General features: G+C 40.1%; 1 protein-coding gene and 1 long non-coding RNA gene across 3 annotated transcripts in view; one reads left to right on the top strand and one right to left on the bottom strand.

The window, feature by feature from the left end:
• The first annotated feature begins 5,858 nt into the window (after nucleotides 1-5,858).
• Nucleotides 5,859-15,028, top strand: LOC308485160. 2 transcript variants are annotated; one of them, XR_013990425.1, is made up of 4 exons: nucleotides 5,859-8,250; nucleotides 8,479-8,635; nucleotides 10,215-10,360; nucleotides 14,449-15,028. It is a non-coding gene; the product is annotated as an uncharacterized lncRNA (long non-coding RNA). The 2 variants fall into 2 exon arrangements; XR_013990426.1 differs by lacking the exon at nucleotides 14,449-15,028 and having other exon boundaries at nucleotides 10,215-10,361.
• The window catches only part of ENPP6 (ectonucleotide pyrophosphatase/phosphodiesterase 6), a 28,275-nt gene continuing 20,955 nt past the window's right edge, over nucleotides 9,509-16,828 (bottom strand). Inside the window, exons 7-8 of the mRNA XM_081020548.1 lie at nucleotides 13,780-13,903; nucleotides 9,509-9,757 (exon numbers count right to left, since the gene is read on the bottom strand). Coding sequence (XP_080876674.1) covers nucleotides 9,552-9,757; nucleotides 13,780-13,903 — 330 coding nt within the window. The 3' untranslated portion in view covers nucleotides 9,509-9,551. The remainder of the gene's footprint in view (nucleotides 9,758-13,779; nucleotides 13,904-16,828) is intronic.

Raw genomic sequence — 16,828 nt, 5'->3', positions numbered from 1 at the left:
CCTATCATGCCAAGTATATGATGCACAAACACAAACTCACCAGAGTGCCTCCACTTTGAGTTTTTCTGCATCATAAAAGTACCCTAAGAAACATTAAGCAAACTGTTCTTTTCTCATTGACAAACTCTCTCACACACACCCCTTGATGCTATTCCATAATGTTTCACAACAATACTGTGATTAGAGGTTATAGACAGTTTAAAATACAACAGACACCCACATGTGAGCATGAAAGATAGGGCCCGTTGAATAATTGGCACAGATGTTAACTTCTGTATGAACAGGAGACTTAGATTTAAAGGGATCATAATTCTGCAGGTAACCTGTGAGTGACTGAATGTGGTTGTTGCTTTAGGTTTAAATGAGTTAATAAATGCAAGTGGGACTTACTGTATGCTAGAAGGGAGTTTTGCAACCAAGACTGCCTTGTATAAATGTGTTTGCACTGAAAAAAAAATTAAAATTACTTGGTCTCTGGTTGCTGTAAAGGTCATCCGAACTGGATGTTCTGTTTATATTGTATAGTATTTCATATGAAATAATACAGTTCATGAAATGTCTTCCCTTAACGTTACTGATTTATAACAGCACATTTGTGACATGGTTTTTATTGTGTCAGTGTACCATATTGTAAATGATGATAACTTGTCATGCTTAGTATAATAACTTAAAAGAAAAAAAAGGACAGGGATTTTTGTAAGTCTATATTTGAAAGTCCCTCCATATGGTAATATTGTGTTCATGTTGTTTATGTAGTGTTGTGTGAAATATCCATTTTGGATTGTGTTACTTTTTAAAATATTAAATAACATTTGGTTATATGTTACGTTTTCAAGTCTTTTTTATTTTATTTTGCAAATGCCACTGATGTGAGGAAAACGTGTATGCTAGTTGCGTTTTGTGTTTTCAGTCCATTTTATCATGTTCATGTTATACTTTTTCTGTGTTAGAAACTAAAATAATTTTTGAGCATATGAAGCTGCCTTATAACATCCAATCACTGAGCCATCCAAACATTCACAAGTATGCTGGGGGATAGTTGAGGCTTGTGGGGGAAGATCACCTCCGTAGAGTTTTGTTTTTACTTCTGCAAACCTTGGTGTTCCTTCCCCCCCACCATGCTGATACCTCACTTTTGTTTCTTCTTGGACCCATTTTGACTCCCATGTAGCTAGTACTCATCAACAGAGTTCATCATTAGAAGGAGTGGTCAGTTAAATTTTGCTTACCACCACACACCCTGAGAAGGCTAATAGAATCATAGAGTTGGATTATACCTCACAGGTCAGTTAGTCCAATCTCCTGCTGAGGGAATAAATAAAACATTCGTAGTAGGTGGCCATTTAGCCTCTGCTGAGATACCTCAAACAATAATATATTCAGTGAATTTCCTTCGGGGAGGGGGAGGGATACAAATAAATATTTTGAAAATGTTTGGTTTAAGAGAAGAGGTAAATTTACGAATGAACTTGTGCACGAGAAGCTTGGAAATTGGTTATAGGCTTAACTAATAACCCATACACAAATGTTGTTTATTTACATCTTGTCTTTAAAGATGCAAATTCTAACCAAGGTGGCTTACAAGTAAAATGAAAACAAGAACAATAAATTCACAAGACAGTATTGTTGCATACATCAGGACTGTTCCCACACGACTCTGAGGGTTTTTGTTTTTGTTTATATATTCTGCAGTCGCACACATTACGCTTGATTCCAACTTAGCCTCCATAACCCCACAGTTTCCCTAGGCCTTCTAACCCATATCCTATGTGGGCTGAGGAAACATTGAAATTTGGGTCACTGCTCTATAATAGGGCATGTGCTTTTTATATTTTGAAATCTTAATTTGATAACAAACTTCTATCATAGCTTATCTTAAGCTGCAGAGCACATCATCTGGGATGGATGTAAAAAAGATTTGAAATTACTGTTATTCTAGAATACCGACGGAGAGCTTAAACTCAATGATTGTTTTTCTACCTCCCTTTGGAGATATTCTGTTCTGTTCCCTTTTTCTTTTGTGTTGACTTCTTAACAGGCTGCTTCCAGTAATGAAAAAATACTGGACTGGGATGGAATGTGATCCACTCAGCACACCTGGCAGCTGATGCTGTCATTCATTTGAACCCAGTCTTTGTCAGTAAGTAAAGTCTAGCAATGTGCTTGGATGGATGGATGACTTAGTATCGAATTGGACGCTGCTGTTGCAGGTACTGGGTGCACTTGACACAACTTTCTATATTTACAGGAATTAACCTTTGTGACCTATAACTTTAGAACAAAAACAGTGACACTCTTTTCACCGTGCACAGACACCATTTTGTGATGGACTTACTCTGTTTATCTTCAGAGATTTGCAGGTAAGGAATCCCTTTCCCTCAAGTATGTGATATCTTTATGATACGACAAAATATAAAAAAAACCATCCTGTTTGTCATTAATAACATGTTTTAGCTTTGGGTTTTATAAAATATCATTATAGAGCAGAATGTTTTCCCGAACTTGTTTATTTCCCTTATGGGTGACTTACCTCGTTAGCTTTAGTTGAGTCATGTATTTTTCCCTCTCATATTTCATGCCATGAAGATGTGGCTTCTGTTAAATCACTTCATTGAGTTATTCTAGCTCTGTGTTGCCCAAACACATTATCTATTCAATGAGAGACAACTAATACCCTTGTCAGCGCAAGGTTTGTTATGACTTCTTTTGTAAACTCTGTGGGGTCCCATATGAATGTAGGCTAGGAGCCATTTTGGAGAGCTACCACCATTGCAGCTCTTAGGGCTGCCCTTCAGCCTACCTCTACTAACTGCCACCACATAAAACAGTCTTGCCCTGAGGGAAACAGGAAAGAAGTAGATAAGCACCTTCAAAACAAAAACAGTTGCCTTTTTTGTTTGATTGATGCTTTCTGGGTTTTTTTATAATTTTATGTAAACTGCTTTGTGAGGTGGACCTGAAAAGCGCTTTAAGGGGGGAGAACAGGGAGGGGCAACAGGAACCTCAGCGGTATGAAGAAAAATTATGGTTTTTAGCTACATTGGTAAAATTAGGTGGGAAATGATCTCGCCTCAAAAGTTGCAATGAGGGAAGCTGAAGAGAATGCATTCAAAGTGAGCATTTCATTCACCTCCATTAGATGCTGGGTAGCAGGAGGACAGTTGAGAGTAACAGAAAAACGGGGGGGGGGGGCTTACCTAAAACAGACTGAATTGCATTGGACGGAAGGGAACATGTTCCAAAGGGATACACAGCAGACAATGGTCCATAAAAGGACAAAAAAAGTTATGTTAAAAGAGCAACAGTTTAAAGTTTGAATAAATGTGGGAACTTAACCAAGAAGGGATGACAGATGTGTGTGTAAGTGGAAAATAATTATGTGAGTGAAAGTGTATTGAGAGCAGTGTGTCTGTTAAAGAAAAGGAAGAGCTAGTAATTTAGAAAGTTAGAGGAATAAACTCAGTGAAATAACACATTCTGCAGTTCCATAGTTCTGTGTATTGAAAGTACGTTCACATATTTCCTTCACAAAGGCCCTCCCACATTTCCAATAACATTTGAGTGCCATATGTATACTCATAGATGAGGGTACCCTCTGCATTACTCATGTTTATACCAGGTCCAGTAAACATTATGCATCCATTTCTTCTTAACAGTGAATAGATGCCTTAGTTGAGCCTAGACATGTAGGCCCCATTTTCACATTCAAGAGGAGATTGCTTAAGCCCAAGGCTCACTCATATGCTCTGCAATTTGTGCAGCCTAACATGTTGAGGCAATGTGTGAACCAGCCCCAAATCCATCTCAATATGTATTAAATATAAAGAATTGGAAGACATAACTTGGATGAGTGATGTTATTACTGGCTTCACTCTATTGCTCTTAATGCCTCATTTCCAAACTTTGAATAGTCCGGCTTTCCCCCTTCACTGCTTTCCAACCAAGTTGAAACTCCCACCCCCACCCCCTGTTTTAAGTATGCCTGGTTTTCTGCATGTTAAAAAGTAAATTATGCTTCCGCTTGCCCTTGATCAAATATTACCATACCTGATACTCTTGGTTCTTCATAGAATATACTGATGTCCAAATTTCCCTAGGAAGTCTGAAAATGAGTTGACTTCAAGTTTGTTTTTGCATCCTTCTTGTTCAGAAAGCTAATACAATATCCTGGATATGAAAGTGTGTGTCTCTAGTTCAGGCTTCCTCAACCTCGGCCCTCCAGATGTTTTGAGACTACAATTCCCATCATCCCTGGCCACTGGTCCTGCTAGCTAGGGATCATGGGAGTTGTAAGCCAAAAACACCTGGAGAGCCGAGGTTGAGGAAGCCTGCTCCAGTTCCTTAAAAATAAACTGCTGAAATCAGACAGTGGTCATTCTTGAACTGTTATAAGCAGCCAGTCAGAGTCCGCTTTCCTGTTACATCTCACATTGGCGGTGCTTCCAGTCTCTTCATGTTGTTATCCTCTCCCCCTCTCTAAAAGCATGTTGGTGCCATTAGAATAATAACTACAGTACTTTAGAGTATTGCTTTTCAGACTGCTTTTATCAAAGAGAGAAACCTTTCTTTGTGTGTTAACTTTAAATGTATTTGAATTTTAAATATAGAAGGGTAGGCCTAAGTAAGGCCAGAAGAGGGAGCTCTGAGTTAGGTAAAAAAAATGGTAGAAAAGTAGAGCTATATAATAAGCAAGGAAATTCTCGTCTTGTCTCTGAGCATTAGCCATACATACATACATACATACATGTAAGCAATATATTTAATTATACACAGTTGTTTTCATGACCTAATGCAGTTTTCATTACCAAAAGCAGGGTGGCCTCAAGCATCCCCCTTGTGTTTACCAATGCCCCCCCCTCCTGTTGTTGTTTTTTTTTTAAATAAGGTGGGGTTTGAAGGTTTCTTCTGATTCTTTGATGGGGAGGAGTTACACACACAAACCTACCATTCAGCGTTATTGTGAAGGGGAAGTGGATAACAATGTTCACTGCCCTGTTTTTTACAATTGGGGATGTGCAGATATACTTTTAGAATTTGATTCTCTATAAAATGAGCACCGTGTCTACGATTCTATTTAAAACAGAGCAAAGCCTTTACTGCTACCCCAACCCCCCCACTGCTGCACACAAGCATTTTCAACTTGTTCATTTCATACAGCTGTAGAGCTCATCCATGCCATGGAAAGGAAATGGCAAAAGATTCAAAATTTAATTGTACTGTAAAGACTTAGGTTATCTTATTTCTCATTTTCCACCTTTATGTCCTTGTTTGACAAAACAACAACAAACCCCACGGCTATCATTCATTAAGCTGATGAATAATCGGAATAACCCTCCAACACTGTTGACAATTTCTTTTCTATTAAGTAAGGTAGCCAACCAGAAAGAAAAAAACCAAAAGCGGGGGGAGGGGGAATCCTCATTTGATCTCTGGGCAACGTGCCAGAATTATTCGTGTAGATGCTGCAAATACTGGCAGATTGCCTCCAAAAAATAGAAGAAAAGTTGCAGAGGGATCTTTACATTAGTGTGCATCCTTCACACTACACGCATACGAAGCTAGATGACAGCAAGCTGTTTTACATGCCAGCGCATGCAAGACTGCAGCAGGGGACATGTGCGGTTCTTCTGTGGTCACACTTCATAGGCTATATTGTACTGAGAGAGGTTGGGAATCGGAAGCAGGTGACAGAGAAACACAGTAGCATGGAAGTGGCAATTGCTCTGACACCCACTTTTCTGGATATGCTCAGACAAGTTAAGCCTACCATGACTGCCAGCACCAGAATTAACAGACAGCTTTTGCTACTCCTTCTACCTCCTTGTACAGTGCTCTGAAATTTGCCTGACTCTGCCTCTATACTTGCCCTAAACTCTGGCTCTTGGCCACACCCATGTTGCCAGAAAGTTTTAAATCAAAACTTGGTAACCAATTTTTAATATTTCTTGTAAACCACTTACAGGTTTTATAACAATCTAGCAGTGTGTAAATTATAAAAGGGAAGGAAAAACCCTACCACTGAGGGTCAAAGTAGAAGTGATGCTAAATGTATCTTTATACTTCAGATGCCTGGTTTTTTAATAATTCAAATAGCAGCTCAGATATTTTTTTGGGGGGGGGGTCTCATCATCGTTATCATAGCAAGGAGGAAGAGTTTTTCCTCCCCTACAGTGATTCGGATGAAAATCACTTCATTTTTCATGGGAGGACCCTTCCTCCCCCCCATTAGCCTAATGGAAGATTCCCTTCTGGTGCAAATAGCAGCTTCAGAGGAACCAATTTTATTTCATCAGGAGTGCAGCAGGGAAGGAAAGTGTTAAACCCCCCACACCTGCTGTGATTATGACACTGGTATTTTTTTTATTTAAAAAATGTATGTTAAATGTTTTTCTTGGCGCAGATAAGTGGGCCAAGCTGGTTGCCTTGATTTCACAATTAGACCAAGCTGTTTAGTGCTTTTTTGTAAACATATTGTATTTGCAATAATGCGTAATACTGTAGATATCAAGATCTTGCTGGTTTTTTTATATTAGTCTATTGTTTACCAGTATTCCAAACATCACTCATTGTTTCTTTAAACCCTGCCCCCATTCCTACCCTATCTATATGTTAAAAACACATATCCATTTGTGCTACGTACACATTAGAATGCTGCAGTGCAAATCTCTGACTTAAAAAAAAAAGGTATAACATCAATCAGTACAAAAGACACAAAAATACTGAGTGGTTAAATCATTCTTCTTAAGGTCATTCAACATTAAGAATAGCTACTTCTCTGTTTCTATTATGAATGACTGATATCTTTGGGGGGAGTGTTAGTGAGGTATCATGCTGTATCTATTTGCACACACCCCCCCATTAAACTGGGAGCATATTGAAAACTCTGTCCCACCACAATTACTGTGGAGGAGGCTCAGCATCAGTCAATAAAGGCACTTCTTTTCTATACAGATACAATAATGGTTCAGTTCAAAACTCTATCCCTTCTGGTGCAAACCAGGATAATTCAGCTGTTATGAATGGAGTGTTATGCTAAATTCGCATTGTATATATAGAAAACAAAAGGTGCCATTCTGTGCTCTCACTTACTTGGGTGTAAGCCCTGTGGAACTTAGAGGCTTTCTCCTGAGTAAACATATATAGGATGGCACAAATGTATTCAAGTTTGAAGAAGATGAAAGGCAAAGCATACAAAAAAAAAAATGTTCACAAGAACACAAAGGACTTCTGTACTGTTTGCATATCCTAGTGCTTCCTGTTTGGATATCTTCTTGAAAAATTGACTTGCAATTCAGTAATTTTTGTGATGGCTTTGAAATATTATTATTATTATTATTATTATTATTATTATTAGTGGTGAGGCATGGAGAGTGCTCCAAAGAATTCAAAGTGCCTGCTCTATTAATGAATGACACAGACTTTTAAACAATAGATGCTTGTTCCCCAGCTACTGCAAATGCTTAGAAAGAACTATATTGCCTTGTATACTCAATAGCTTGGTAACAAAAGACTGTTTTTCTTTTATTTATTTTTCCTTCGAATGGATTTGATGGTTCACTTGAACTTTAAAAAATTGCATAAAGGTTTACCAGTTACTGCAGAACTCTTCTGTCAGGGTTAATATCTGTGTCTATGTGACAGAGACATGCAGAGGCTCGTGCATAGTAATAATCCTCGATACATCTTCTGTTTAAAGAAGCCAAAGCTATGAAGAATTTTGAATATTTAATCTTTAAAAATTTAATTTTACATAGAATTTTTCAAAAGTTGCTTTTAACATTCACACTGGTGTTTCAAGCTGTTAAGGGAATTTTTTCTCTTGCAGTTATGGTGAGCGAATGAACTCTTACCTCTTTAAAAGAGAGGAAGGGCTTGGCATCTCTCCCTTTTCTAGACACTAAAACCTCAATTATCTGAATGACCTTAATGCAAGGAAATGCTAATCACACATGGTTGCTCTGGGTTTAGGTTAAGTTGGAAACACATTTTAAATTTGGTTACCTGACTTCCAAAGAGTAGGGACTCTTTATTTTATTTCCCACTGGAAATATTTTAAAGAAAGCTAAAGCTAAATAAAATCATACCGATCTGCAGCATTAGCACAGAACAGGAATGAAGAAGTGACTTGTGACATTTGTGAGGTAACTTCCATGCCAGGATAGAAAATTAGCACCTGGAACTTTTATCTGAAGCTGAGTGGCATTGCCATTAAGTTCTGGTAAAACCAAGGAGACTTTGTCTGATCTAAATGTTTACCATTACAGTGGTACCTCAGGTTACATACGCTTCAGGTTACAGACTCCGCTAACCCAGAAATAGTGCTTCAGGTTAAGAACTTTGATTCAGGATGAGAATAGAAATCGGGCTCCAGCGGCACGGCAGCAGCGGGAGGTCCCATTAGCTAAAGTGGTGCTTCAGGTTAAGAACAGTTTCAGGTTAAGTATGGACCTCCAGAACGAATTAAGTACTTAACCTGAGGTACCACTGTACAGTGCCAAATGCCAAAGTCTTCAGCTTAAAGCAGAAATGCAGGGAAGGCCATAGACAAGTAAAACATCATTGGTTTAGGAGCAAATGCTTGGTGCATATGGAGAAGGACTTATGGCTCAAGTGGTGGATCTCTGGATAATTTGAGGTACATCAGCAAAGCTTTCTTGTTCCTAGCTGATCAGTAGTAACAAAAATTAAGCATTAAATGGGGAGGGTAGTAGTAAACCATGGATCTATTTTGTGGAAGGACTCTAAGGTCAGTTCAGTTCTGGTACTACGCTGAGGTCAGTCTTTTGTACCAGGCTCAGGTTGATGGATCTTGATTTAAAGGTGGGGGATACAAGTGGAGTAGATCCTTTGAGTCTGAATTCTGCCCACACCTGGCTTAAGGGATAGCCTAAGTGGGGGTGGCTGTCTAGTCAGCAAATGGAGCTTTCCATATACCTTCTACAGTGGTACCTCAGGTTAAGTACTTAATTCGTTCCGGAGGTCCGTTCTTAACCTGAAACTGTTCTTAACCTAAAGCACCACTTTAGCCTATGGAGCCTCCTGCTGCTGCTGCTGCCGCGCCGCCGGAGCATGATTTCTATTCTCATCCTGAAGCAAAGTTCTTAACCTGAGGTAATATTTCTGGGTTAGCAGAGTCTGTAACCTGAAGCGTATATAACCTGAAGCGTATGTAACCCGAGGTACCACTGTACATGTAGATAAATGCAAAACCAGGAAGACTTCTAAGACCAAAATTGCTAGAGTTCATGTAGACCTTTTAGTCTTAAGCATGTGCTTGTTTCACCTAGAGGTTGGTTAGGGACCTGGAGACGAATACCGTGGAAAATGTTCCTTCTTCCCCTCATTGGTAGTGCATGCCCCAGAACTAGGAGCTTACATAATGTTTCTTAGTGCCTATAAACACGTGAAGCTGGGTTTTATGCTTTGGAAATGCATATGTATAATCTCCCCCCAGACAGCATTCTGTTAATACTGCTATTCAAATGACGAATGAAAAAAAAAGACTGGACACACTGACTGACATTGTATTGGGACCGGAGTAACAAGATCTGTTATACAAACAATACAAACAGAAGTAGTGCCAGCACAGAGCTGCTCCACTGGAATGATGGTGCCAAACTGGCATTATTTTTTAACATACACTGCACTCTCGACCAGGACCCATTGTTTGGCAATGGCTGTATTCCTGCAACCTTGCACATGACATTATAAACATCAACTGATCTGATTGGCGCGGCTCTGAAGTTAGACTTGAAATCTGAAACAAATGACAATGAGGCATTTTAGATCAGTAGCGTACTTTGCAATGCTGCAAGCTAAATTAATATCACCTGGAATTTAACATTTGCCTCACACTTGCATGAGGTCAGAAAGCCTTTAGCAACACAAACAAAAGTTAGCAAGCATGGTCCACATTTAAATGTTCACTTTTCCCCATAGTACTCTCATGAAGGCTTACTATACCAGTTAGTCAGCCTCAATCTGAAGTTGCTTTCAGTCACTACTGCACATTTATTAGTGCATGTTGTGAATCTGCCCTCTGGTCCAATATCAGAGGATCTGAGAGAACATGGAAGAACCTCCTAACCTAATTTCCAAAAGTATTGTTTAAGCAACAATTTTTTGCTGGTTTGGTATCTTGTATTCTGTGTTTGGCACTGTCTGCTACCCACTGTTCTTTTGCCTTTAATCACATCCCTGGATCTTGACTTCAGGTTATGCCGCAGTTTACTTTTCCCACTAGCTGAAGGATCCAATTTGGATGAATTTCACAGTAACAACTCTGCTGCAGTCCTTGCCATCCTGGATCAGTTTGGGATGGAATCCAGCTAAGGCTTATTTCTGCAAAGTAATTTTGACTGTATGTTCCATTTCTCCATATATGGCCGTCGTGCCACATTAGCTCTGTTCATATCCTTGATAACCTTAACATTTTCTTTTAAGATATTTGCTCCATTATGTTTCACTTCCTTTTCCCACTCATAGTATGTCCAGGTATGGGGAACAGTTACAGCTCAGTTGTTAAGCATCTATTTTGCAGTTTCAATTCCAAGCATCACCAGGCTGGCCCTGGGAAGGGCTACTGCCTAAGATCCTGAAGAACTGCTGCCAGCCAGTATAGATAATAATATGATTAAGATCCCTTCCCTTCACCATGATTTAGGTAAAACAAATGACAATCAAGAGAATATAGTGGGTCCTAAAGTATATCTCTCAGGTGTCAAAGGCCTAGGTAAAGAGTTGCATTTTCAGCTTACAACAAGGTAAGGTTAAGGTAGGTAAAGAACCCCTGGGTGGTTCAGTCCAGTCCAAGGCGACTGGGGTTGCGGTGCTCATCTTGCTTTCAGGCCGACAGAGCCGGCGTTTGTCCACAGGCATCTTTCTGGGTCATGTGGCCAGCATGACTAAACCGCTTCTGGCACAATGGGAACCGGGGAGGAAGCTAGAGCGCACGGAAATGCTGTTTACCTTCCCACCGCAGCGGTACCTATTTATCTACTTGCACTGGCATGCTTTCGAACTGCTAGGTTGGCAGGAACTATCAAACTTAACACCTCAGAGAGGGTTTGTTGACCTAGATGGACCAATGGTCTGAATCAATATAAGGCATTATGCTCCTATGTAAGACACTGAGATAACATAGCAAGAATATATATAAATGCACGCCCACATGTTTTTTACCATTTTGTGTTTGGGTCCTACTTGATAATAAAGAACCAACTCAGTCCTCCCAATTATAATTATAGGATGTGGTTTTTCACAATGGTTAAATCAAAGGCAGTTGAATATGTTGCTGGTGATATAGCCTTTTTTTATACCAGTTGAGGAAATAATGAACCTTATCCACCCCATTCTGTGAGGGGGAGATGACTTTGGATGTACTTTGGATTGAATATGCTTAACAGACAAAGAATAGAGTGTGAGACTTCATCTTAGCCTTGAATAATTTTGAATTGCTCTGGTTCCAGGAAATCAAAAAGTACTGCTTGGAATACTTTTGTTGAGTTCAATAGAAATAACTTATTTCTCCAACAAAAGCTGGTTTTCAATGCTTTCACAAATAAAGATACTCCTCTGATAACGGACAAGTAACATGAATAGTTTAAGGATTGGATCAAGGTGAAATGTTTGAAAAATTGCTCCTTGTTTACTGTGAGTGGAGAGAGATAATTTCTCCGTAAGGTCTGAATGATGGATTATTATTCTTTTAACACAATAAAAAGTACACAGAGCCTTGACTGTAGGCAGAGGAGTCCAAAATTTGCAACTCCAAGAACAAAAACAGTTCACGACAAGCCAGACTTTTGATAAACACAGGGGGACACAACTAAATGTTTCCTTCTGCCAATATTACTCAAGAACATCCAATGTAGCTGATGAAATCTCAGACTACTGGCAACCTCTCAACCCAGCACAATTATCATAGCTTTCAAAAGAAAATTGCCTTTAATATATATCCTTGAGTGGCAGCTTACACAGACCTACCGTACTTAACAGGTTTACTTTTAACTGCAATGTCTGTGTATTGTAATATTAAACAAAATAAATATTGCCCTATTTTGCAGGGTGGAGAAAGGAAATAATTTTACAGCATTGAGAAACTGAGCCTTTAGTGTCATCAGCCCAGTCTTGTGGAAGACCCTGCCAATAGAGATTCAGCGGGCACCTTCTGTGCCAAAGACTCTCCTCCCTGGAAGAGAGGGGAGTGGTTGTGGGCGGGAGCACGAGCACCGCCCCTAGCAGGGGGCATTAGCCCCCTGCCTCCTCCTCTCACCTGGCTGGCGCCCACGTCCCCTCGGCAGGCATCCAACCAGGTGCCTTCGAGGGGGCGTGTTCAGCAGCCTTTTGCGGCGGCGCCAGCCTCTCCTCGGCCTCATTCTTCTCCGTCCTCTCGTCTCGCGAGTCACCCACCCTCCACTCCCTTTTAGCTCAGGGTCTTTGTTCTTTGGCCTTGCTATGGACCTTAGGTTGGTCGCCCTGGTTGTCTAGGGGGCCTGGTAGGAATTTTTCCATTTGGCATTAGGCTTTTGGGTTTCTTCGCCTACCTCGTAGCAATCGTCACAACTTTTTGTGGTATTGGTGGGTAGGTTAGGCATTGGAATAATGTGTTGTGGTGTGTCGAAGGGCTGGGTGTGGCCATCGCCTATGCCTTCAATTTTTGGGTATTCCGTTAAAGGAATCTGGCGGTCGTGTACTCTGTCCGATGCCTGCTTGGCGGGAGGCCATGGCACGACCCCCGGTGACATCAGGGGAGAGCCTATAGTTGGATTAGCATCAACAGGCTCCACCTACTGGTGAATAAACCCCCTTGTTTTAGACATCCAATGCCTAAGCCAATACCTTTTCACTGCTGTAATCAATAAAGTTGTGGCCTTTTCTTGCCCATTAACCTTATATCACGTGTCCTTGTGTATTTATTTCACACCGCGGGGGTCGGGTCCTCGAACCACAACTTTTAAACCTTTCTATTCCACCAGGCCTTTGCAGGCAATAAAGAGTACACCCCCCACAATGGTATACTGATGCTTGTTTTTAATTCTTTTGGTTTTTAACTTGCTTTTAACTTTTTAGGATTTCATATTGTTGCAAACCACTGTGATGTATATTTGTTATAAATATTTTTATAAAAAAATACTGCGTATATTGCTCTGGCCCGTGACAGATTTAGGATTAGGATTTAAATAAGATTCCATATTATGCAAGATTTACACTTTCTCATTCTGTGCTCTCTAAACAGAAAGACATTTTATTAGTTGTGCTCCCTTATGTAGTTCATAATGGCTAGGACAATATATTTTAACAAAGTCGCTGGAAATACACTGGTAAGGCAAGTTATATTCTATTTTCCCAAGCAGTTTAAAACAAAGCATAGAAGTTGGAAGTAGAGTAACTCTTGTTTCTGCTTCATTTGCACAGTGTGAGGAACCTTAGGCCCTCTAAAGGTAAAGGGACCCCTGACCATTAGGTCCAGTCGTGACCGACTCCGGGGTTCTGATCGGCAAGTCCTAGGTTCTGTGGTTTAACCCACAATGCCCTCTAGACATTGCTAAACTGCAACTCCCATTGTCTTTGGCCATTGACCATGTTTGCTGAGGTTGATGGGAGTTGGAGTCCAATAACATCTGGAGGGCCACAGGTTCTCCACACTTGTTGTAGCAGAAAGACTGAATCTGCACAATTAACTAGTGTCCACATACACTCAACAGAGAGCACCAAAAACTGCATCTGTTGCAAGCAAGGAAGGAATAGGGTGATTATCTACTTCTCCAGTTGACCTACCTGGCCCATATGCAAGGAAGAATCCTCTCATATCCACCAGTTCATTATCATAGCCATGCCATCCATTCTGCCAGGCATCTCTTTTTCCAGTTCCATTCTCCCAGAATGGAAGCTTTTCTTTGCTCTGCAAGGGGAAAGAAATTCTGTTTAACATGAGTGTGTTACACATCTCAGGCTTCAGTGCTGAACATAGTTATTGAGAAGAAGTTCCACTGTGAAACTAATTAAACTTCCTTCCAAGTAAAGGTGATCATCCAGATGAATGGATTTAAAAAATGGAATCATTAAATTAAGTAATTGTATTTAATTGTTTTGAAAAAAGGTCATACAGCACTACAAATACAGAGCCTACACATTAAATGACTGAAGCACAATCCTGTGCATGCCCACTCAGAAGTAAGTCCCACGTTCAGTGAGACTTGCCCTAGATAAGTGTGCATACTGTATAGGATTGCCATGCTAGTTTTAATTTTGCACTGCAGTTTAGTCCTCCATAGACATAGGGTTGGTAAAATAAAAAATATGAAGGGCATCCTAGATGAGAGCCCTGTGTAAATGGGTTTAACTGGTCAATTAGTTGATATAGATTAAATACCATTAATATTATATTAACACAAACAGGTCAGTAGTGTTTTATGAAGTGACTGCCCTCATCTTTTCAAAGAGCAGGAAGAAAACTCAGACATCCTTCCAAGCTACATCCATGATTGCGAAAACAATTCAGGATGACTCGTCTATCGAGATATTTGTGAGTAAGCATCAAGGAAATTTAAGAAAAGGCGTTGGTATCTCTTCCAGCTACCCCATGAACCCCCATACTATAGAGTTCTGTTCTGTATTCTGCATCTTTTAAACCACAATTAAGCCATTGTTTGTCTCCCACCAAACAAAACACTACTGTACCAGTAAGCCAAGAACAAACTTTGATTATAACTTATGGGGTTTTTTTGGAGAGATACAACCTATTAGCCCAAGTTTGGACATAATGCTAAGCCAAATACTGGAGCAGAAATGGGAAAGAGAAAAGTGGCCCAATTTTAGCCCTGTGCACCAGCACACTGCACATTCACCTTTAAACAATAAACTGGTTTATCACTTCAGCCACAACAGCTGCAGCAAGCAATGGTTTTGAGAAGAGCTGGCTTTGATCCTTCTTTTACAGGAATGTATGCATCACTAACACAGTCCCCATTTCCCAGTGTCATTCTGATAACTCTGGCCCTGTTTTTTGACTTCCACCTTAGCTGAATTACTGTGGTGACATAACGGTTTAATAAGAAAACCTATAATACATTTGAATGTATTATCCCATACATTCAATATGTTTGATTTTATGTACTGAAAGTTGCTGTGCTTTTGGACTTCATTCTCAACAGGCACTGATAGGCATTTTCTTCATACGTGGACCTGAGCAGAGGACACTGTTGATTTATTAGTTTTGATACGCTGCTAGATGAGCCAACAGCAACATCTAGCAAATTTTGAAAGGTTTAACAAGTTATGTCATGCTGGCATAAGACTATTTTACAAATTAGGTAAGACTTGGCAGGCCATAGGTTAATGCTAGCAAACGTGGTAGACATTGTGCAGACCACTGACAGCCTGGGAATGAATTAAACAGAGCAGCGGTGTAAAGGGGCTCTGGAGTTAGAAGGGGGAGCCAATTCCCCCCCCCCCTTTGCTCACTCTGAGTGCTGTCAGTAAAAATAGATAGAGAAAAGGAAACAGATTTAATTTGTCAGCTAGAATTGTTCAATTATCTAGTACATCTGCTGACTATTAAATACAGAGAAATGTATGGATACTCAAGGGGCTCTTGAGTTTTTAAAGGTTTTTATTTTTTTAATGACTACAGTGCTGACAGGCAAGGAATCTCATCATAAATAGAAGCAGATAAAAATCAAAAGGGATTCCAGCATCAGTTTATTGTGTTACTAGCTCAAATTCACTGAAGCTATAAATTGGAAGGGCATCATTCTTTGGATCGAGCCATTGCTCACTTTTGTTGGCATCATTCATACAGGAAGGGGAATTTGAACACCCCATCACTGGAGGCAGAGGCAGATTTTATGCTGCCACTGTGTGTAGCAGAAATCATGCATCTCTCCAATGTATAAGCCTAAAATCCAACACGAAGTGATAATGTGCCGTGCCAGTGACATTCAAGTTTTGCATATTTGTCACTGGCAGGACGCAAACCCAAGGTAACTTTACCTATTTTTGTTGGGAAGTAATAAAAAATAATAAATCATAAATCAGTTCTGACAGCTCTCCAGATGTGTGTAATGCTATTGTTTTAATGGCAGCCCCTACTACTTTTTGGAAGGAATATGGCATGGTGAGCAAGAAAGGAGACACCTACCAAATCAGCTATGTTTCCGTGTTGGAGTCCTCTAACAGGACAATCATAATAAGAACCACAGCAACCAAGGTTAAAATAGTCTTGAGTTGGAAATTCAGCTTTATTTATTTAAGAAGACTTCTAGGCCTGACTGCTCTCCTGGTGTCAACCAGCTTCTAATGAACTCTGCTTTGGGCAGTTGGCCTCCAAGACAAAAGAGACAGTAATGGGTGATACAGACAAACTGGAACAAGATAGCTCTACCAACTTCCCCCTACAGCTGGTGTGCCTGGACCATGTAAACTATGTTTTATTTTAAACTTTTGTAATTTTTAAGTGTGTGTGTGTGTGTGTGTGTGTGTGTATCCAAAATGGTGGATGATATGCTGATAATCTGTTAAAGTAGGCACACGCATCATCACACACTTTTACTGAAAATATTTAAAATTTTACTTTCATTTTGCACACTATTGTTTCTGCTGTGAGCTGCAAAACTGCATTCAACTATACCATGTTTCCCACATCTGGAAGACTGTCAGTCCCTCTGTCATGGGCCAGGAGTCAGCTTTGCCTGCTGAACAGCAGCCTGAAGGTGGAGAGTCCACCTGCAGCTGATCAGCCTTCAACGACACAGAAGAGGAGACACTGATGAGAACCAGCTGGTGTTAGCTTGTTTAAGCAAAGCTTCCAGCAGCAGTCAGGTGCTGG

Source organism: Podarcis pityusensis (genome assembly GCF_964106645.2).
Source record: "Podarcis pityusensis genome assembly, chromosome: 9".
Classification (NCBI taxonomy): Eukaryota; Metazoa; Chordata; class Lepidosauria; order Squamata; family Lacertidae; genus Podarcis; species Podarcis pityusensis.
Note: the sequence above shows the minus strand (reverse complement) of the source record. Positions and strands in the feature narration are given on the sequence as shown.